Below are 22,629 nucleotides of genomic sequence, written 5' to 3' on the forward strand. Positions count from 1 at the left end.
CAGGCTCCAATGGGAAAGTAAAGCCTACTCTAGGTAATTCAACAGGGAGAATTGAACAGAAGGCATTAGTAAGGGCTGTCAGAAGGGCCAGCAGGAAAAGCCCCCACCTGAGGGCTGGAGGAGTGGGCAGGGGAGGTCAAGAAGGAGGCTATACAGGGCAGCTGGAATCGGGGTGGGAGCCTGCTGGAGGAAGCCGAGCCAGGGGAGCTAGATGCAGACCCAGGGGGAGACACGGTCCCTGGTTGAGATGTCAGGTAAAGTCAGGGGGTTCCCTGACTTCTCCCTTTCTTTCATTCCTTCCAGAGCCTTCACTGGACAAACCTAGGCAGAGCTAGTTGGCAGGCAAGCCTGGCAGTGTAGGATTCTAGGTCTGTTACCCCTGTGACACAGTGGAGCCAGAGTGGTCAGGGAGAGATCTGAGAGCACAGAGCAGACGGCCAGTGCCAGCACTTCTGGTAACAAACGCCCTGTACTTCTCACTAGAATCAGGGTGGTTGAAGGCAAGCCCATTGTGCTTGCTTCCCAGCACCCAGAAGTAAGCTAGCATAGAAGGCTTTCAGTATAAATAACGGTTGCCAGAGATAAAACAGCTGAGCATTGGTCATTAAATGTGGATAAAAATAGTCACCCTAAATGTGGTTGTGATGAGAGGATTTAGTAAGCGTACATGCCTAAAATTAGAGGCAGCAGGCAATAAAGGCTCCATAAAGGATTGTAGACTTCATGAGCTCATCCCCTTTCCAGTTGTACTTGGCCATGGTAATCAGACCCAGACAAGTAATGTTTTCCTGTGGACTACTTGTGTCTCCTGATATAGTAAGGTACTTTTGAAAAAATTGCACTGACATTTTTTAGCATGCCTTGCCATTTACAATGTGTCTGTACAATAAAGATCTCATTTAATTCTCCATAGACACCCATGTGAATCAGGTAGTAATTATTATGGAGAGCTTATCCATGTGTGGCACAGTTCAGAGCTTTGCATCTATTAATTCCCTTCATCTTCATAAGAGTTCTATGGCATAGGTGTCGTGGACGCAGAGAGTGAGGCACAGAGAGGTTAAGTTACGTGCCACAGGTCACACAGCTAGTAAATGACAGAGCTGGGATTTAGCCCAAGTCATCTGGCTTCAGCCCATACTCTGACCACCAGAAAGATGGCTTTCTAGCTGATTCCAGGGGAAAACTCAGCCTGGAATGAAGAAAAGAGCTTCCAGGTAGTAAGTGGCAAAGCTGGGGATGCACCAGTAAAGCCTGGGCTCTCTCTTCATCCTATGGTGTGTGGCCATGAGGCTGCAGTAGCTTCCTTCTCAGGGACCCATGGGTTTCAGGAGGCAGTTTCCCTTGGGCTCAGTGCCCAGAGCGGACACAGCAGCCATGCAGCTGGGTGGGGTGGGGGTGGGGGCAGGGAGCCCCTACTTAACTGCTCTTTGCTTCAAGCGAAGTCTGTCTGGCTAATGGGCAGGGCGGGGCGACGGGCTCACAGCTCCTCACACGGTCAAGCCCGAAGTAGCTCTAGGTGTCCCATCCAACACCGCCCCCCCCCCCCAGCAACAGACCAGGGGATGCCAGATGGGTCTAATAAACGCCACACCACTGAGCCGGGGCTGCCAGGTTCTTTCTTCATGTCAGCAGAGAGGACACAGAGGTTACACACACAGTGCCCCAGTCAGCAGGCCACATTCTGGGGCCACCCACATACACCTGGGGCTGCCAGCCCACCTGAGGTCCACAGAGCCTTTGTGGGAACAGCGGGACGAAAGGCAGAGGGGTCAGAAGTTCACACCCAAGAGTCACAGGTTCTGGGTTGCCAAAGGCGAGGTTGTGCCTTGGGTTTGATTTTGGAATATCAAAAGACACAGTAGAAAAAAAACCAAATCTGTAGTTAATAGTAAGCCCAAGGCTGCAGAGTCAGAGTGGCTGAAGTTCAGAGCTAACTTCTCATGGTGACACATGGACCCTAGTTATGTAAGGTGCTAACTTGCAGGGAAACCGGGAGAAGGGTGTACAGCAATTCTACGCTCTTTGCACCTTTTTCTGACAATCTAAATTTACTATAAAAGTTTCATTCCTTTATTTTTAATTCCCAGAGATGGACTCCAACTCCATCACTTAATGTGTAAGTCACTGAAACTCTGCCTATTTGTTTATCTGGAGACACAGACTTGGGGATAACACTGGATCCTGCCTCAGAGTATGAACAGCTCAGTACGTGTTCCATTCTCACGCTGACTATTAATATCTACACAGTCTAAGCCTGCCCTCACAGCCAACATGAGACCGGCTGAGGCTTCCTCAGGCCGGCGTTGCAGGTGATCTCTTCCTCCGCCCAAGTCCTTCACAGGCATTGGGCCCTAATCTTACCAAACTCCCTTTCTGTTGCCACTCCCCAAGAGCCTCACCTGCAGCAGTTGGTACTGTGAGTCACTGAAGAAAGCAGGTGCAAATGGGGCCTGGAGCTGTGCCGCTCATCTCGGGCTTCCCCAGGGGAACTGGCTGGCCAGCTGCGGGTGGAGAGGCCCGAGGGCACGGAGCCATCAGGCACTTGGGCCTGGGGGCCAGGACTGGGAAGCAGCTGTAAAGGAGCAGCCCCAGCCCTGTTTGGGAAAACCTGGTGTCTTGACCACATCTGTGTAGATGCCCCTGAACTTTTCGATTCTCCAGACCCCTCTGAGCCCGTTCCGGGAAGTCTTCCTTGCTTTCGTCCCAGTTCCTCTGTTAGCCACTCTGCCGATTACGCTGTCGTGGTGGCAATGGTGTTGTGAAGCTCTCTCTGTCCCAGAACTCCTGGAGCGGGTCTGGGGCTCCGAGTCTGTGTCCTCAGTTAGTACTCGGCTGGCATCTAGTGCTCAGCAATTGTTACATGAACACGTGCACAAATGAAGCCCCTGCTCGGCACAGCAGTCAGCCCAGTGGAGGTCCGTCATCTCAGGAGTCGCCAGGGAGAGCCCTCCTGGATGGATTAGCAGTGGGGACGCCGGCAGCGAGGTCCAAGCCGAAAGGTGGCTCAGCCCACGTCAGAGTCTGGAAGGGTCAGGAATCTGCGGGGCTGGGTGTCCACCATCTATCCCGAGAAGCAGGATCAAATGAGTCCATGAAAACAGATCTCAGTACGCACAGCCCTGTGCGTCTGGTTCCCTCCCTCTTCCCCTATGGAGCCTGTGTATCAGGAGACACTGTAGCCTGGGTCACTCCCTTCCTCTCTCCGTCTGGCTAACTTGAGCCCCCACAGGCGGCGCCCACTCTGCCCCTCGTGCTCCTCGGCTCAGGCTGCACGACTCTCCCTGGCCACAAGGGGGCGCGGCGGGGTGCGGGAAACAGCATTTCCCCTTTTCCATCTTGTTCTCTGGCTGATCTTTCATTTTCCTACCGCTCAGTTGGGATTTCCATTTTATTTTCCCCTAGTGTTAGACGAGCCCTTCCTCCTCCCCAGTCCTGTGGCCTTCAAAGCACCATGCCTTCCTCTTTCCTGGCTCTCACTCCTCTGCTGCTGATTGATAACGGCAGGTTTTGCTTTTAGCTTTGACACAAAGCTCCCCCCACCCCCCCACCCCCCCAAAAAGTGCAAATAAAGAACCGCAATCAGATATGCACAGTTTGTGTGCCACACATTCAGAGAGTGGAACAAGGGCAAGTCCTCTGCTGGCTGTGGGCCAGGAAAGCCTCCACAGAGCTACAGCTTTGAAATGGGTTTTAAAGGTTGAATAGGAGTTCACTGGGGAGAGGAATATGGGAGCAATTCTAAGCTGAGTGAGAAGTGTATGTAAGCATGAGAAGGCATGGGTGACCAAAAGCCCTGTACCAGGCAGGAGCTGTAAATTGGAACAAGTGTGTAAAGGCCATTGAGAGCCAAGTAGCAGAGTTTATTAGCCTGAAGGGAGGGACGGACGGGAGGATGTGGAGAGGCCTCAGTCGGGCTCCAGGAATCTGATCTTCGGCCCAGGCCTCAGCAGACGGGAGAGAACTTCCCCCGGGCCCGGCCAGCGACCTTGCTCAGCAGCGCCCTCTGGGTCATTCAATGAGTGTGGACAAACCTAGCCCCTGGCCCTGCAGTTTGCAATCGCGTTGGCCTTAGGACTTCTTTCCCCTCTTAAAAATTATTGAGACCCCCAAAGAGTTTTTGTTCCTGTCAATATTGACTTGATAGACATGTAAGCCAAGAAAAATATTTAAAACATTCCTTTAACAGAAAATGCATTCCATGGTAGAATTTTTTCAAACATCTTTTTGTGAAAGTCATTTTCAAAAAACAATCTGAGAGAAGAACGGCGTTGCATTTGGACTTTTGCAAATTCCTTTTCCCCAGAGACGGATGTAGAAACGGGCTGTTCCCGATAGGCGAGGGCTGGAGTGGCTGCCCCCTCTGGGGAAGCCACCAGCCCCTTGTGGGCATGGTGCTGCGGAGCCAGCAGTGAAGCAGGCTGCACAAACGGACCTTGAGGCTCATGCCAAGCTGGGTTTCTTTTGGTGGCCCTGGGGACTGTACCCAGGACCTCACGGTGCTCCCACTGGCTGTGTCCCTTCCCCCTTTTCTTCTGAGACTAAGTTGCCCAGGCTGTCCTAGAATTTGTGACCCTTCCCTGTTAGCCACCTGAGACACTGGGGCCAGGCAGAAAGAGAAGAGTGCAGAATCGGGGGATTTTGTGGCAGTGCTGTGGACTGAGCCCAAGGCCTTGTGTACGCCAGGCAGGCTCTCTGCCTTGGAGCTCCAGGCCCAGGCCTCACTCTGCACCCTTAAAAGTATCCCTGTGACCCTTGCATCGTGGGAGAATGGAGAATGGCAGGAAGGACTTCTCCCCCAGGCTGGCTTTGGTTTGGGGGTTGGGTTGGCACCCATGAAACATCTTCCATCTTCTGGCGCACTCCCACCTCGACCTCCACCAGCAACCTGTGCCAGCCTCAATGGCTCTGTTATCTGGAGGGAAAAACCAGAGTCCGGGAGAAGATGAGCTGGCCGAGATCACACTACTGCCAGTGCTTGTCATGTACCAGACTGGCTCCAAGTCCTGCCTCAAGGACAGTGGCCGCAGCATGGGGTTCTTGGAGTCCCTCTGGGCCTTAGCAGCCCACCCACCTGCACTGTCAGCAGCATCCTGCAGTTTCCCCTCCAGCCGCAGCTTGCTGTGTTCAGATCAGGTGCAAAGGGCCTGGGGTGGAGGAAGGAAAACAACTGACTTTAGGCCCCTCTTCAGTGTCTCTCAACCTCTTTCTGGCTTTTAAGAGCTAAAGAGTGGTAGAAACGACAGAGCTCAGGGGGACAGGAAAGATGACAAAAGTCATCACCACTATTTCTTTACTGTCCATTTATCCATCCATATTGCCTCTGTGTCTTCTTCTGTCCAGTCCTGCACCAGGTTCTGGGGACACAGAGATGAGAGGCACAGCCCTGAACTCTGGAGAGCTCCCAAAGGCTCTCTCATTCATTACCTTATGTCAATGAGCAGTAGAACAAAAGGTCTCACTTCTACGGGGGAGACGTGCAGCTGTAGGAACAGATGCTCAAGGTCCTTAGCGGCAAAAAAGGGTCGTGGGACATGGGAGGGCTTCCTGGAAGAGGGGCCAGGCACATGTTTTTAGTTACAGACTTAGCAAGATAAAGGAGATGGGACTAATTCAGCCAAGTGTCAGCCCATGGTGAAGCAGTTTGTGCTAAGCAGAGCACAGGGCTTTGGGGACCACGAGGAGCCCAGCATGCAGGGCTGTTTCCCTCCCTCCACTCAGCTTCTCCCGCTGTGTCTCTCACCATCACCAGCTCCACGAAGGAGGCAGCTGCTGCAGGACAAGTAAGGCCTTCCCTGTCCCAGAGCAGAGCCCCATGACAGGTAGAATCATCATGCTGAATCATCTGAACACACTGGTTCCATTGGTAAGTCCAGTGGATAATAACATTTACAACATGAATGCTGTGCAAGGACAAAGGCCCAGCAGGTGGCAGCTCAGCACCTAAACTAGAAAAGCAGCCAAGTGCCTAAGAGGACTGATGGGTGGCAGAGTTAGAAATTATGTCAAGGATGGTAGGGAGCCAAGTTTCTCACCATCCAAGGGAGGAGCTGGAATAGGGAAAGGGAGGTGCTAGGATGAACTTCGTGGTGCTGGATTAGAACTGAGGGAGCAGCGTGAGCCCTGAGCTTTCAGTTACTGTGTATTTTCTGTGTCCACCGAGAGCCTAGAACTCCAGCAGCCATGAGTGCACCTAGAACAGAGTTTTGGTTTCCAAATAGAACGTCCATGGAAGGGAACTGGAGCTCCTTGGAGAAATGACTCATTCCAGGGCTGGGCACAGAAAGAACAAGAGCCTGAAATAGACTCCTGTCCCGGGAAGGAAGGCAGCATTGAGTAGGTAAGGCGCAACACAAAACACACAAGCGGGCTTTAAGAAAACACACCCTGGTGAAGCTCAGTGATTCAAGCATCAAAATAATTGCAGCGATTAATTATATACCATGACTAAAATAGAAATCCAAGTCCATACAGATACAAATACATGGGGGAACAAGGTGTGAGAATAAGGAGAACACTAACCAACAGATATAGTGGAATTTGAAAATCAACACTGGCATCCATGATAGTAATAATTAGTTCAGAACCACTAATGAGTACTAAAACTCATGGGAAAAATTTTGATGAGAAATAGGATAGATACAAAGGGTCAAGACATCTCCTCATCAAATTATGCATCAAAACAAGTGAAATAGAGTAACTTTTCAGTGGAGAAGCCTGGCAGATAGCACTTTCTTCAAGTAGCCAAAGTAAAAATCATCAGTGATGGGACAAATTACACTGTGCCACCACAGGGGACAGTGAGAAGAGCACAATAAATGGTTCTATGTTTCTTCCAAAAATGCACATAGTAGAAGGTTGAGGAAACACCAGGATGATTCAAGGGACATTCTACAGCAACTGTCCTGTAATATTAAAAACGTTAATGTGATGACGATGAAGGGAGAAAATGTTTAGGCTGAAGAAGACAAACTAAATGCACCATCATGAAGCGGTTAATTGGATTGGACCCTTCTGCAATGGAAAACTTTACTGAGACAACTGAAAAATGTAAAAGGGTTCTCAGGTGAGAGGTGGAGAGGTGTTTGGGAACTCTTTGTGCAGTTCTTATAACTTTTCTGCAAGTTGGAAATAAGGATGGAAAAGCTGCTAATGTCCTTTGCAAAACACTGAAAAAAAATCTCAAAAACATCCTGAGTTACAACAGTGTTATGGTTTAGATCTCAAATGCTCCCCTCCCAGTCTTATGTGCTCATGGGTGGGACTTTTGGAAGGGGCCTAAAGTCCAAAATGGGCCAAAATGGACTTTTGGGCCATGGGTCACTGTACGTATCAGTGGATTGGTCCATAGAGGAGTTCACAACTGAATGTGCTCTTGGGAGGTGGGCCTGGGGGAAGGAGGTGTATTGGGGGATGCCTGTGGAGGGTACATCTCTGTTTCTAGATCTTTCTCCACTTCCTGATTGCATGGGTTGAGCAGTTTTCCTCCACCATCATGCCATTTCTGCCTTGGAGTCAGCCAACCTTGGAGTAGACTCTTTGAATCCGTCAGCCAAATAAACCTCTCCTTTAAGCTGCAGGTGACAGACAGATATTTTGTCCCAGTGCTGGGAAGGATAACACAGCTTGGGTGAGGGCATGAGGTGATGCAGCTGGCAGTTGCCATGGAGAGGGGTACTTTGCAGATGATAGAGGCCACCAGGTCATAGCGGGGCTTTGAAGCCCTCTCTTGCTGCCACCACGTGTGGCCCAAGCAGAGGTGGAAAGTCTTCCCTTGCCAAAAGGTGGGCAAAGGCTGTGCCAGAGTCCAGATCCTGCTTCTCTGGATACCATCGTGCACAACCTGAGCTTCCATGGTGCCAGCAGCCTGAGGAGGACACTGAGGTGGCACAGGTGCAGCCGGGTGCCTTAAGTGTGACCTGGAAACCCTGCACTTGTACCACACCTGCAACTCGGGGACCAAGTAGCCACTGCCTCCCCCTTTAACATGGTCTTGTGCTCCAGCCGAGGCTGTGCGTACCCCAGGTGGGCTACTGCTCAGCCCGGCCTGGGAAGCACTGTGTCTTCCTCAGAGCCTGTGGCCAGAGATACTGTGTTCGTGGGTCTTGTGGGTCCCATGGGTCCTGTTGTAAGGCCAAAAAAAGTCCCCTTCACCACAAACCAGCAATAGAGAAAACTCCTATCTCCATGGAGAGGGGTCCTCAGGCTGTGGCTGGTGGGAAACTCAGAAAGGGACTGCCAGGGGACAGTGAGAAAGCAAAGGAAAGTGATGGAGATGGTGGCAGGACCAGGGTCCCAGGTGACAGGAGGAAGCACAGACAAGCCAGTTGTTCCTAGGGACCATGAAGGCACAGTGACCTCCCTACCTCAGGCTTCCTGCAAGTTGGGGCAGCTGAGACGACACTACCTGCAGCACAGGAATCTTCTCATCTGAACCACCCAGGGCTTTTGGCAAGCTTTCTAAACCCCCCTCACCCATCACCCTTTCTCAACAACCAAGATAAAGAGGTGCACGCAAAGCTATCGGCACAGCTTGGAAGTGGGAAAGCTTGGCCTTGCCAAGTTGGGCTATAAAACCAAGTTCTACTTTGGCCATAACCCCATTTCCAAAATAAGTGTGGATCTTCCCGTCAGGTGGTTTCTCCTACTCCAATCCAGTGGCTCCCAGCTCTCACTCTCCAGTCCCTAAGTCAGGGGAACCTAGAAACAACTGGAGCTTCCTTGGGAGGTTTTCAAACCACAGCTCTATTGACGCTGACAAGATCGTTGAGATAATCAACAAGAATTACGGCCGCATCACCTGCAGTACTACCTGATGAGTGCAAGAGCCCGTGGAAAGGAAAAGACAGGCCAGGCCCAGCAAAGCAGCAGTCTCCTGACGACCTCCTGCTGGGCCTATTCTCTACACATGGTTCGCAGTCTACCTTCTCTCCATGTCAGCCTCTGTGTACTGTGGCCCTTTGGACTTTTAGCCTCAAGAATAAGGCACTTATGATCATGCTCTTTTTCCTCCCCATAACCTTGTTTTGTTGTTGGTTTTCTCCAATAGTGTCACATGTTATGTGATCTCACCCCCGCTGTTTATATGTTCAGCACTTATACTTCATATGTGTGTTGCCTTTTCTACACTGCCTAGACTCTGTTCTTGGCTCTGGCCTGGCCCACTTTTCTAACATGGACGTTCACAAGTCATCCTTAAGATAAGCAGAGCATCCTCAAGCTCTGCTACTTCATGACCAGTGATTTGCTGGGCTTCATGTTTATGATGGCCATGTTGTCATCAGTGACAAGCTTTTCTATTGCTATTGCAAACTGAAGCCAGGGTGCACAGTACTTGCCATTAGCCAGAATCATCATATGGGTCTGGGAGCACCAGCAACCTATCTCCAGCTTTGGCTGGGATTCACAATACCCACCCTGGTGGACATCCAGTAGAATGGCACTCGATTGCTGGGCATGGTGTGGCTCTACCATCATGTGCCTCTGGCTCCACCATCATGTGCCTCTGGCTCCATCTATGATGAACCTCCACCAAGGTCTGGCTATGCCTGGTTACTGTCAGGCCACTGAGTTTTGTCCAGGCTGTTGTTGGCCCCAACTGGCTTCGAGGTCAAGAACTAACTGTGGAGTCCAGTGCCCTGCCAGTCATGAGATACACAGGGACTTCGAGGACCCTACTGGCTGAGACTGATGGACAGGCTGCTATGTGTGGACATGTGCTGTCTTCATACTGTGGCTGTCAGAAAAGTACTTGTCAACTTCCCTTATTCCCCCTTAGAACATCACCAAGTGCCCTAGTGGAGGTGCTAAAGAGTTATATCACATCTGTGGACCTCTATTTAACTTCATCTCCGTATTACTTCAACTTCCAGACCTCCTTCCTTTCTCCTTTTCCTACTCCTGTCCTTCATTTTAATAGTACCACAGCTCAGGTAGAGAGAAGAGAAATCAGGGTTTTCTTCACGAAGGCAGGGAGGCAGCTAGGGACCTGCTGTGCATCCTCCCATTCTAGGCTAAAATAAAGAAAACCAAAAGGCCAAGTGGGTCTGTAGTCAGATTCTCATCCTTACTCCTGAGGCTCACTCTACAATTCTGAAATTGAAAACCTTTTTCATGCTTATCTGTGAAACCCACTTGCAAGTGCTGTGGGCTAACATCTATTTTATGATCTTCCTGCCCCAGCCTCTTAAGAGGGCTGGGACTACAGGTGTGTGCCACCACTTCTGATTAGTGTCTATTCTTGACTTTTGTGTTTGCCCCTCAAAACCTAGAAGCCTTCTGCTGTCTCCTCTGTGGTAGTCTCAGCCACCTGGACAATCAGTCCCTAGCTTTCCCACCCTGATAATCCTCTGCTCTACCTTCACATGCCTGCAGGCATAGGTATTTGTCTCCATTATGGGGATCCCAAGGTGCTCTTAGGGCATGAGGAATCTGTTCTAGACACTGGGTTATTTCCAGTAGGTGTGCAACCAACAGCAGATCAAAAATATTCTGAAAAGAAACTGCATCTGAATATATACAGTGCAGATTTGTTGTCATTTCTCTAACAGTGTAACAACTGTTTACACAACATTTAGATTGTATTAGGTATTGTAACCCAGAGATGACAAAGTATACAGGAAGGTGTACACAGGTTATAGGCAAAGATGTAACGTTACAAAAGTGACTGGAGCATCTGCAGATTTTGGTATTCTCCAGGGTGGGAAGTCATGAACCAATTCTCCATGGATATAAAGGGTGGCTGCATCTGTACAAGGGATTGGGGGACACAAATGAGGAGGCTGAGGGCTAGGGGTGGAGAATCTAGGCTTCCCAGGTGCCCTAAGAGCAGAAAGCATACTGTGACATCTCCTGGGGTGGGGAAGAACCTTCTACACACAGCTAGGAAGATGTTAGAGGAAAGGCTGTAGCAAAGGTAGCAAGAATGGAAAACTACGTTGATACACAAGGCAGAAGGCTGGGATGACTTTTTAAATCTGTGCTCCTCGAAGACATTAGGTGATATTTATTAAAGGATCCATTACTATTAAAGTGGCCTTGTCACACAGACCACACCACAAGTGAAATACGTACTTCTGGTCCTCTCAGCCCCATCTCCCCAGTGAAAATTCTACTTAAGAACAGCCCTTGAAAATCTCCATCTTGATAGGGAAGGCTCTTTGCAACCAATTTACCATTCTTTGCTCCCCGTCTTTTCCCATCAAGTCCAAGCCTTCATTCCTGGCCTTGTCTCTGCCCCTCCCACCCTCCCATTCCCACATTGCCACCCTGGAAGCCCCTGCCCCTCCTAGGTCGGCCTGCTAGACTCTTGCCTCTAGGGGCCACCTACTCCCTTCTTTCACTGTGGTTGATCCCAGGGCCCTCAGAGTACCAGATGCAACCATCTTTTTTTTTTTTTTTTTAAATCAGTACGCCAGGCTGCTTTTAACAATGTGCTTAGTGCTGGATTTCATATTCTTACTCTAAGAACAAGAAATAGCAACAGCTAAGAGTAAATTTCAAAGTAATCACTTAGATATCAGGCGGCTGGTACATCCAGACACTGGGGATGCTAGTTTCTCAGTAACATGGAAACCAAACTCAAACTAAAACCGTAAGTCATGATTCAGAATGCCAAGAAGGGAATAAAAAGCATCATGTAACTTAACACATGGTAGACTAGTCAGTTCAGAACAGCGGTGGCCCTTTACAGAAAAGGCCTGGATGGTAATTACACTTTGTAGGCCATACAATGTGTTGAACATACTCAACAGCAAACTTTGTAGCACAAAAGTAGCTACAGACAAAATGTAAGTAAGTATTGCTGTTTCAATTTTTAAAAAATGTTTTTCTAAAACCATTTAGCTCATGGACTTTACAAAGGGCCCAGATCTGGTTCATGTGCTAAGTCTGCCTGCCTCTGGTATAGAATAAAGTAGAAAATGGATTGCACACCTGCAACCACACCTTACAGCTAGGGAAACCACCATAACAGAAGTGGACATGAATACTTTTTCTTTCAAATTGCTTTTTTGTTAAATAGTTTATTGCAGCCTTCCCTGGCTGCTGTAAGACAAGACATGCCGAAACAATGGGACGGCTCTGCAATCTTTAACACCCTTTATAAACCCAGGTATCACACCTCTGTGTTGATGTGCTGGCTGAGGAAAGAACAAGGACACAATAAAATTAAGCTAGTGCCTGAACTCCTATATGCAATCACTCATCAATAACGAATAGGTGACAGAAACAGTTTTGTCAACTTTCAATGTAAGATTTTTTTTTTTCCCGGATACCGGGGATTGAACTCAGAACCTTGCGCTTGCAAGGCAGGCGCAGTGCAACTGAGCTAAATCCCTGGCTCTTCACTCTAAGATTCTATGAGAGAATCACTTAAAAAATGAGAAATGCAATGTTGGATGTATTGAAAATATTTTATAATCAATTCTCTAGAATCTTAGTCATCTGGTACAGGAAAAAATTATATGGTGGAACACTTCAGTTATTTTTAAACAATAAAAAGAAATATTTGACTAGAGGATGTCAAAGACTTTTACAAATATACTCAGGTTTCCTCGCATTTTCCACAGTACAGCTAACAATAAAAATATTCAAAAAATAGATGACAGTAGACCTTAAACACAAAATTCCAAAGTCAAATAGCCACTTAACATTAAGAGATTTACCAAAACTATTTATAAATTAAACAGTAACAGCAAAAGGCACAAAGCCCAGCAAAAAGCCCATTTAATTTATGGTGTGCTGGCTGATAAACAAGAAGCAGATAAACAAGGTAATATAAAGAATGGCCAAAACTTGGCCTAAGCGGTCTTCTGATAATCAGTATCATTCTAGCTTTGTTGTTCAAGGACAAAAGTTCCATGTCACCAACTTCTGCTGTCACTTTCCAGAGAAAAGAAGTGGCTGCTGTTTCCTCTCATTGCTAGTTTTTTATTGTTACGAGCAATAATGTAGCAGATAGATTGCCATAAAATAAATTAGAGTATTACATTATTTGGCCAGAAATGTCACCCTTCTTCCCAACTCATTGCTTTGCCTTGAAAGATTTACAAATCCCCATTTTATTCTCCTGAGATATTATGCACGATCCATTGTAAAACATACAGGTAATACAAAGTCCAAAAACCTATCATGTTTATGGAATAAACACATGAAAATCAGACATGTACATTGTGAAGGAAAATCATGGTTTCATTTATTTTCACAAGAGACAAGTTATGTGTGTGACGTAAAAGCTTAGAGTCACCACCAAACTGCTAAGGATATTGCAAGAGGTTACGCAGGGAGAAATCTGTGCAAATTCATCTTCTTAGTATCAGATGGTAAGAAAAAATATCATTTCTTTAAATAGTCTTGTTTATATTTAGGAAAATAGATTTGATAAACTGAACAAGCAGATATTTGCCCTCTCTTTATGATCAAATGACAATAACAATGGAGACTCCAAAGAATAAACTGAGATGAAAAAAAATCCAAATAAAAGCCAACACCACTATTAAAGAGTTTTCTTTTAATATGCCACGAGATATCTTGATTGTGCATTTTCCAAAGTACTTTCCCAGCCACATCTCCCAACCCTTCCAGGAGAATGCATCAATCTTTCAATGCAGTAAAAGATGCCGGCTTATAGTTCTATTCACTTCTTTTTGAAAGTAATATAATACTAATGACTTAAATGGTAACACTCTTATCTAATAAAGGAAAAACATTTACAAGTATCAGAAACCCAGTTTTGAAACATTTGCATTAATTTTGAATCGAATCAGCATTCTGAGTATTTTTTTTGTTTTTTTTTGTTTTAAAGGCAGCAGTTTGACTAACTTGCTGATAAACACACTTCTGCTGAGGACAGAGGGAGAGGGGGAGAGAGAACGAATGCTGCATTTCACCATTGGCCCCCAAAGAGCTAAACAACGGGATACATCAAAAGCAAACATGCAATGGTTGTTTTAAATCTTTTACTGCAAGATAACAATGAAGTAAACAGTAATTAGACACCTACTAATTTTTTCCCAAAACAAAAAATGTAAACAAGAAAATAACTGCCTATACTTGTACAGCTTCTCAAATCATGTTAGAAGGGTCTCACATTCAATGATCAAGAATAAAATAGTAGTAATAATTTTTGATTTAAGAAAAAGTTCGCTTTCTCCCCTCCCACACCCCAAGTATTTAACGTGAAAGAATGGGCTTCCTTACACATTAATCTTATACTTATGTGAAGCAGCAACAATGACCATTGATAATTTGGCATTTCTGTTTAAAGTTGCTCCAAAATTCTTTTCAATTTCAAAAAGCCATTATCCAGTGTTGCCATGAAACAGAGACTATAAATTCTAGGTAGCAAGAATTTGTTTGGAAACCAATGTTAGGTCAAGAAATATAAAGCAGGGCATTACACTAAATTTCTGGATCTAGTACACTAAAAGGAGTGAAACCTAGGAAAAGTCACCTACTGTTTTATAGAAGAAATAAAGACCTGCAAAAGCTGATTTTTGGTTGTATATTTTACACACTGTGTGGATTTGCGGCATCTGCTAATTGAAGCAGACATGCACTGTAATTTATCCCTGCCCTGTATCCTAGATCCCTCCCACCCCACCCCAACAATCTACTATCATATACCAAGTACTGTGGATATGAACCCAAGTCATCCCAGACAATCCAGTGAACAAAGTTAGTGTAATGCACTGGTGTGAAGTGTGAGATACAAAAAAGTCCCTTTCAATCTTCATCAAAGTTCTGCTGTAGAAGAAAATTGGCAGCCAAATTCTCATTCTTCTCACAAGCAAAATATGCTTGTATCACAAGTCCTTCAGGAAATCCTAATGCCTTTAACTGAAAGAAAAGAAAGAAAAGGTAAGTTCAACACACAATCATGGCACTTTCACTAGTAGCTAACTGTCCTGGTTTAAAAATAAATGAGCCTGGGCTGCGGATTTAGCCAGTGGTGCTGTGCCTGCCTCACAAGCACAAGGTCCTGAGTTTGATTGGGGGGCAGGGAGGGGCCCTACAGAAATACAGAATATTGTAAATCAAAAGATTTCAGTTCTTAAGGGTAAAGATAAGGATGAAAGCACTGGACAGTGTGAACCACACAAAACTATCTGTGAAAGTAAATGTTTTCTTTGTTAAAGCGACTCTTGTCTATCATATGGATCAAGTATTACTCTCAATCTCTCTGCCTTATTCAATCAATAGTATATCCTAGAAACACAGATGATCAATTATTAGGCAATTACATGCTATATTTTGAAATCAAGACATGGTGTTTTATTTTTGTCTGTTCAATACTTAAAGCATTTTAAATGGTGATACCAGCTACTTAAATTTCATTTTCCTAGTCTATTAAAAATCATCTGTGGCTCAATATTCACTTGCTTTTATTTTTTGGTTCTGTGAGTCAAGGTCTTGCTTTGTCATTCAGGCTGGTCTGACACACTTGGTGATCCTCCCACCTCAGCCTTCTAAGCGGTGGGATTATGGTATGCACCACCATGCCCAGCACTAGTACTACTATTACTTGTCAATCAAATGCTATGTATGAACACCCTCCTAAAGTGTCTCAATCACCTTGTGTCAGGACTTAAAAATGACTTACAAACCAGGCAAAATTCCAGTTCAGCACAAGTAAATGTTCATTCATGAAAGAAGAAACTAAAAATGAGTTTAAGTCTTGTCCAAATCAAAGCTAGGATAACTGAAGTAAAAGATCAATTGCTAAACTAGAGGGCATTATCCTACTACATGCTTCTATAAGACACATGTTAGATTCAAGTATGTTCAAAATAATGGAAGAAGATATACAACACACAAGCAATAACCAGAAGCGAGATACAGTAGTTACATTAGACAAAACAGATTTTTAAATTATTAGTGACAAAGTATATTTTCTGACTGCTCCCCGCAAAAGCCAGGAAGAAACAAACAATTCTAAACATGTATAGAGAGCCCCTAAATACAGGCAACAAAAACTGATAGTATCACAGGAAGAAACTGCCAATTCAATGATAATAGGTGGGAGATTTCAACACAACCACTTTCAAAAATAGATAAAATTATACAGAACACCAAGAAATTCAACACTGTAACCTAACTAGACCTAACTTGTGGAACATTATAAATTCTATAATTTCTTGTTTACTGATGTTAAAAATGAGGGAGAAATTAAATAACTAATGACAGTGTCATTAAAAACTAGGTTATGACGGCCAGGGATTTAGCTCAGTGGTTTTGCCGCCTGCTGCGCAAGCGCAAGGACCCGAGTTCGATCCCCGGCACCCCCACCCAAAAAAAAAATCCCAAAATACTAGGTTATGGGCTGGGGATTTAGCTCAATGGTTCCACCACCTAACTTGCAAGCACCAAGGTTTCAAGTTTGATCCCCTGTACAAAACAAAACAAAACAAAAAACCTCCCCCAAAACCAAAAAACAAAAACCTAGGTTACTAAAGTGCCATGATCTATGCTGGCCAACCTAGTAAAAATGGACAATTGGGATAGCTGAAATCTGATGTTTACATTACATAATTCTTACATGATTCATAAATATACTTATTTTACACTTCAGTGACAACAGTGAAGTAAAATTTGAAATGTAAGAACTAAGTAAGTTATAATTGGGTATATACTTCTGTATTTTTCCATGAATTTTAAAACATCAATGAAAATTTTAGTTTTCAAATATTTGCACACCTGTCCCATGCAAGAAAGGCCCTTTCTGCTAGTCCTGTGGGCAGGACAAAGGGCAAAGGGCAAGGTGAAAGAGCAGGGCTCTATTTGGCTCTGTGCAACAGAACTTTCTCCAGTGAACCCCAGGGAAGCAACTACCCCATGTGACCACCAAGTGTGTGAAATGTTGCTAGAGGGACTAAAAAAATATATTTTTAGTTTTACGTAAACTCACCCTTTCTATAGCTTCTTTTTCCTGAGGTGTTACTTGGATGTAGTTCATATGCCCACTTCCAGCTTCTGCAATTCCGCCACTGCCGCCTCCGCCACCTCCTCCTTGACTACCAGCTTCCTGAACTGGTTCATTTAACATCTGAATAAAATGCTCCTGGTGTTGGCTAATTTGCTGTGGGAATGCGAAGGACAGAGGAGATCAACACACTGACATTAACCATCTTAAGGAAAACAGCAATTTTAAATACAAATAAAAGGCTGTAACTCTGCACCTGTAATATTTTAGAGCAATTTCTTGCATACTATTAAAGAAACTCATTATTTTGAGTAAGGTAAACAGTAAAGTGAATTCAAATTCTTTTGTGAATGTCCCCCTCATAAAAATCAATGTTTAAAAACTACTTTGGAACTGCAACCTGAGACAGATTTATTTTTTGTTATTTTGAGACAGGGTCTTGCTTATGTAGTCCAGGCTGGCCTCAAACTCATGATGATCCTCCTCAGCTTCCCAAGTGTTGAGATTATAGGCATGTGCCACCATGTCTAGCAATTTATTCTTGATATATATATATATATTTATATTTACTAGAAGGCAGTACAATGCTGTACAAAACTCAAATACTTCCTGATCTGAGCATTAAATAAGCCCTCAGCTATTGTTTTTTTTTTGTGGGGGGGGGGTGGGGGATGGTTTTGAGAGTATCATTATGTACTTTAGGCTGGCCTTGAACTCTTGGTGATCCTCCTGCCTCAGCTTCCCAAGTGCTTGGTTTACAGCCAGGTTACCACCATGCTCAGCCCAACGACTGTATTTTTTTAAGAGGCAGTGCCCCAATGGTAATAAATTTATGAAAAGTGATTTACAAAGTTAAGCAGTTTCTCTGTTAAACAGCTTCTCAGATTCTCAAGTATGTCTATGTGCACTGGGAATCTTCAAAAAGAATATATAAAGTGATCCCCAAACTTATATGACCAACTTAAATTAATCTTTATACCCCAACACTTTTCAGCACACCTTCTGAAAAATAATATGCTACTCAGTGTAGCTTGGATTATGGTCTAGCCAGTCTCAAAGAGTGAGTAAAGAGGGAAAAGGATGTTTGTGAACCTTTTCAAAATGTTACATTCTAGTCTTACTTTCAAAGTTAACATTAAGTTATTACCTGTAGTAATTGAGGATTCTCTCGACCTATCTGTTGTAGCAATGCTGGAAGCAGGGAAGGATTCTGTTGGATAATTTGTCTCATTTGTTGAAACTGAGGCTGATTCCGTAAAAACTCAAGAGGATGTCCTGAAATACACACAAACATTTTTAAACAAAATGAGTAGATATAACAAAGGGCTGGCTAAATTATACATTTAGACAGCAAATCCAGTGAAAAAAATGAATTGAGTTCTCAGACATAATCAAGCAAATTAAATAATGACAAAATCTTCAAAGTGTACATAGGCAAATCTTTTCCTCCAATTTATAGAAATTCTTATTAGTGCCTATCAATTTCACAGAAGACTGGGTTTCACTGTGGCACTTCCATGTATGCATAAATACTTTGATCACATCTACACCATTGCCACGCCTTGTACTCTCTCCCCACTCCCTTCCTCTTCCCTAACAGTTTCCCTTCTATATTTGCTTCTTTACTGTACTTCACATGTTAGAGAAACATATGATACATGTCTTTCTCAGTCAACATGAAAATTTATTCCTATTAATAAAAGTGAAGCATGAAGAACACTGTAAGTAAGGACCAAGCTTTCCTACAAATGCCCTGAGTACTACTATACCAAAATACTAAGAATTTGGGCCTTCATGTGTTCTATCAAAATAAAAAGTATTTAAAGTGGTTCCAGTTGCTCACAAGTTCCTATGAAAGATATATAACAAGATGTAAAACAAATACAAGCAACACCCCCAGTTACTTTATAATAGGGTCATGTAGCACAGCACTTAAGGATGGAATAAATTCTGAGAAACATGTTAGGTGATTCTGTCACTGTGTGAACATCACACACTGTACTTATATAAACTATGACGGTCATGGCATAAGTAGGCAACATAATCTTACGGGATCACAGTTGTTGACGGAAATGTTGCTATGTGCACATGACTGTACAACCAAAAACGCTCAAAAAAACGCAATCTGATCTTGAATTCCGGGGAAAGAAATGCTAATCCACAGTGAGAGAAAGATACTTCCTGCGTAAAAGTTAAGAGGTCAGGTGGAATTTTAATATAAGCTTAATTGCCACTGGAAAAAGACTTTGGTTATTACCATTAAAATCCAAATATTTGCGGTCATAAAAACTTGATATAAGCTGCAAGACAATCTAGTATTAATACATCCAACTCTTCAGTCTAAATCCCTTTAATATATAATAAATTAAAACAACAAATGTGATATTTTTAGGATGCTGCTGCTTGTTTGGTTATAACTAAAACTTTGAGTAATGACAATTCTTTTCTCAGAATATTTTAAAAAATTTTATAAAAAATAAAATGAAATTTCGTAACAAAAAAGAGTAACAAGTTAATATATTGTATATCATCTTCAAAGTGGTTATTCAGAGTACAAGACAGACAAAAAATGATTCTTACAAAGAAGAAACGTAATAGCACAAAACTTTCTTTTCCATGAACTAAGAAGCTAGCAGTATAAATAAAACTGGTGTATTATTTCTAAAACAAAAAAACAGGTAATTTGTGGTATTACTTGAACTTCTTCCTACTTATCTTCTATTTTGTTCTGTGTGTATATATACATATATATACATGTGGGGCCGGGGATTTAGCTCAGTGGTTTCGCCGCCTGCTGCGCAAGTGGCAAGGACCCAAGTTCGATCCCTGGTACCAAAAAAAAAAAACCCCAAAAAACCACTATAAATATACATGTATATTTATTTGTATTTTTGAGTTTCTTATATAAGAGAAACCATGAGATATTTAAGCTTGTGTCTGATCTACTTCACTTAACAGTATGTTTTCAAGTCACATCCAATTAACCTATGAATGCTTCAAGTTTATCTTTATGGTAGAGTAGTACTCACTCTATTATGTATAAATACATTTTCTGTATTTCAAAGATGTAGCTGTTATAAATGTGCTGCTATAAACATGGGTATGCATGTGTCATTGTAATATGGTTTTAACTCTTTTGGAAAGATACCTACAAGGGCGATAGCTGGGTCAAATGGAATTTTTATTTTTAGTTTTTTTTTTTGTTGCTTGTTTTTTGAAACAGGATCTCACTATGTAGTTCAGGCTAGCTTCGAAGTTATGCTGATCATCCTGCCTCAGCCTCTTGAATGCTGGGATTACAGGTGTGCACCACCACACCTGGCCTACTTATTTTGAGTTTTTTGAGGAATCTCCACACTGACTTTCATAGTAGTTGTATTAGTTTACATTCCCACCAATGATGTCTTTCCCCCACATCCTCGCCAGCATCTGTTATGAGATTTTTTGATAACAGCCATTCTTTTAAGATGGCATCTCAATGTACTTGTATTTAACACAGCTTGAACCACTATCCCATGCATGTACCAAATCAGAGTTGCCTGACGAGACATACCAATTATAGCCCCATTGTGAACGTGTTAATTTGCAAAGTAATGACAACTCTTACATGTTATCATTAGTCTTAAAAATGAAGAAAATGAGAGTCAAAGACTGAGGGCTCACTAAATGAGACAACACTCCAAATCTGAACTAGAGCAGTGACTTGCTCTTTCCACTCCCATGCACGACACCAACAAACAAAAGGCAACTCATCCTCTGGGAGACTACACAAAGTACTTAGGGATTTTCATCAGCCAGAGCTGGCTTCTATAATGAACAGTAGGAAACACAATAAAGAATGACCTCTTCAAAACTTTACAGTCTATAAATTACTTAGGGCCAGGGATTTAGCTCAGTGGTGCCACCGCCTGCCTCACAAGTGCCAAGGTCCTGAGCTTGATCCCCAGTACCAACCTCCCCACACCAAACAAACAAAATCAAAAGAGGCTCTTCCACCAGGGATTTAGCTCAGTGATGCTGCTGCCTGCTTCCTAAGTGGAAGGTCCTGAGTTCAATCCTCGGTACCAAACAAAACAAATTACTTTAACAGTACACTTAAAGAATGAAGGAGAACAATTCCTGGGCTCATTACAGGTTCCAGGCTTGGTGCTGGAGTCAAATCCATGGCAATGGAACTCTGAATACTGACCATCAAGAAGATTTGAATTCAAGCTTTTCTTCCCTCTGTGGATACAGGATTTTAAATCCCTCAGGGTTTAATTTCCCTGGTTGTACAGTAACTACTAAGATCTTTCTGGCTTTGAAACTGTACATATTCAACATAGCCAAACATTCTGAATACTTTCAGAATGTTAACATTTAATACGAAATGGAATGTATCTTTTAGATACTCAAAAGAATATGCTCTTAGGCAAAACTGAAGCACTGATGTTTAATATAAGCAAGGATACCTTTTATATTCACTTGGTAGAATTTCTTTTGAGTTCTTCTTTAACACTACTGAACCCAAAACTTCTGTTAAGAGTTATCCGAATGTTCCTACCCACCCAAAAGATGCTACTTTACCTCCAGAACTTGTTGTTGTAGTAGCTGCTGTAGTAGTCGCTGCAGCTGCAGCCACCGCGGAGGACTGAGGCGCCCCAGTACTAGCTGCTTGAGGAGGGTCAACCACAGCCTGACTTTCTCTATCTCCAGGGATTCCCTACAACACAATTTCCAAGTTTTAAGACATATCATCAAGTAAAATTAGCTAAATAATACATACACAGTAACAGATTTATAGTCTAGTTAATATTCCTAATTTCCTTAAGTATAGAACAGATGTCTACTTCAATTAAAAGTAAAGAATTTTAGCCAGGCAGTTGCACACACCTGTAATCCCAGCACTCAGAAGGCTGAGGCAGGAGGATTACCACGAGTTCCAGGCCAGCCTGGACTACACACCAAGACCCGGACTCAGAAAAAGAAAGTAAAGGATTTTAAACCACATGTACTCAAAAATGGTCTGTATGTGTTGTAGTACTCCAATACTCTAACGTAACTTCCAACAGAAATTTCCATGGTAATGGAAATTTTTTCTAGTTATGTGCACCGTACAATAAGATACCCACTAGCCACTCAAAATGTTAAATGTTAATACATATCTCATTAAAATTAAACATAATCAAGGTTTTGAGCTACATGTTGCTCTAGCTGATTTTTTGAATTTCTTAGAAACTTTCATCAGCTACTGTTCCATGATACAAAGGGCTGCATTTGTTACCCTAGCCTTAAGACAAGCAAAAAAGATGATGACAGTTTTGAAATGACTCCTGGAAAAAAGTGGAATGACAAAGATCAGGTTACCATAGTGGCCAAGCAAGAAGATCTCTGTCATCCTTTTAGAACCATGGTTCTGAGAAAGTGTGGCCCAAAAAATGTCACTAAAAAAATAAAATGAATTTTTTAAATTCACAAAATAGAAATTTAAATAATTTAACTTTTAGGTGATTTTTTGGTATGTTTAATGCATGTATCTTCTGAAGTTACTATAGCCTGAAATCACACTAAGACTTTCAGGACCCCCAATTTTGATGCACATGATTTATAAAGCTTTTAGTTACAACTATTAAAGTCTTTATCAAGTTCTTAGATATTGAAAGGAGAAAGGAGATATTACAACTGAATAAAAAATGGTAAATGCTTCCATTTTCTAATAAACTACAAGG

At 43.4% G+C, this 22,629-nt stretch overlaps 1 protein-coding gene across 2 annotated transcripts in view; it reads right to left on the reverse strand.

Moving 5' to 3' along the window:
• Positions 1-13,166: 13,166 nt before the first annotated feature.
• The window catches only part of Rad23b (RAD23 nucleotide excision repair protein B), a 42,908-nt gene continuing 33,445 nt past the window's right edge, over positions 13,167-22,629 (reverse strand). Inside the window, exons 7-10 of one of the 2 annotated variants that reach the window (XM_087183593.1) lie at positions 21,488-21,623; positions 18,069-18,196; positions 16,907-17,077; positions 13,167-14,838 (exon numbers count right to left, since the gene is read on the reverse strand). In XM_087183593.1, the coding sequence (XP_087039719.1) occupies positions 14,725-14,838; positions 16,907-17,077; positions 18,069-18,196; positions 21,488-21,623 (549 nt within the window). In that variant the 3' untranslated portion in view covers positions 13,167-14,724. The remainder of the gene's footprint in view (positions 14,839-16,906; positions 17,078-18,068; positions 18,197-21,487; positions 21,624-22,629) is intronic. The other variant, XM_004848165.4, reaches the window with a different exon arrangement.

Source organism: Heterocephalus glaber, unplaced genomic scaffold, assembly GCF_053883595.1.
Source record: "Heterocephalus glaber isolate CG9 unplaced genomic scaffold, H.glaber_assembly_v1.0 deba00001481, whole genome shotgun sequence".
Taxonomy (NCBI): domain Eukaryota; kingdom Metazoa; phylum Chordata; class Mammalia; order Rodentia; family Bathyergidae; genus Heterocephalus; species Heterocephalus glaber.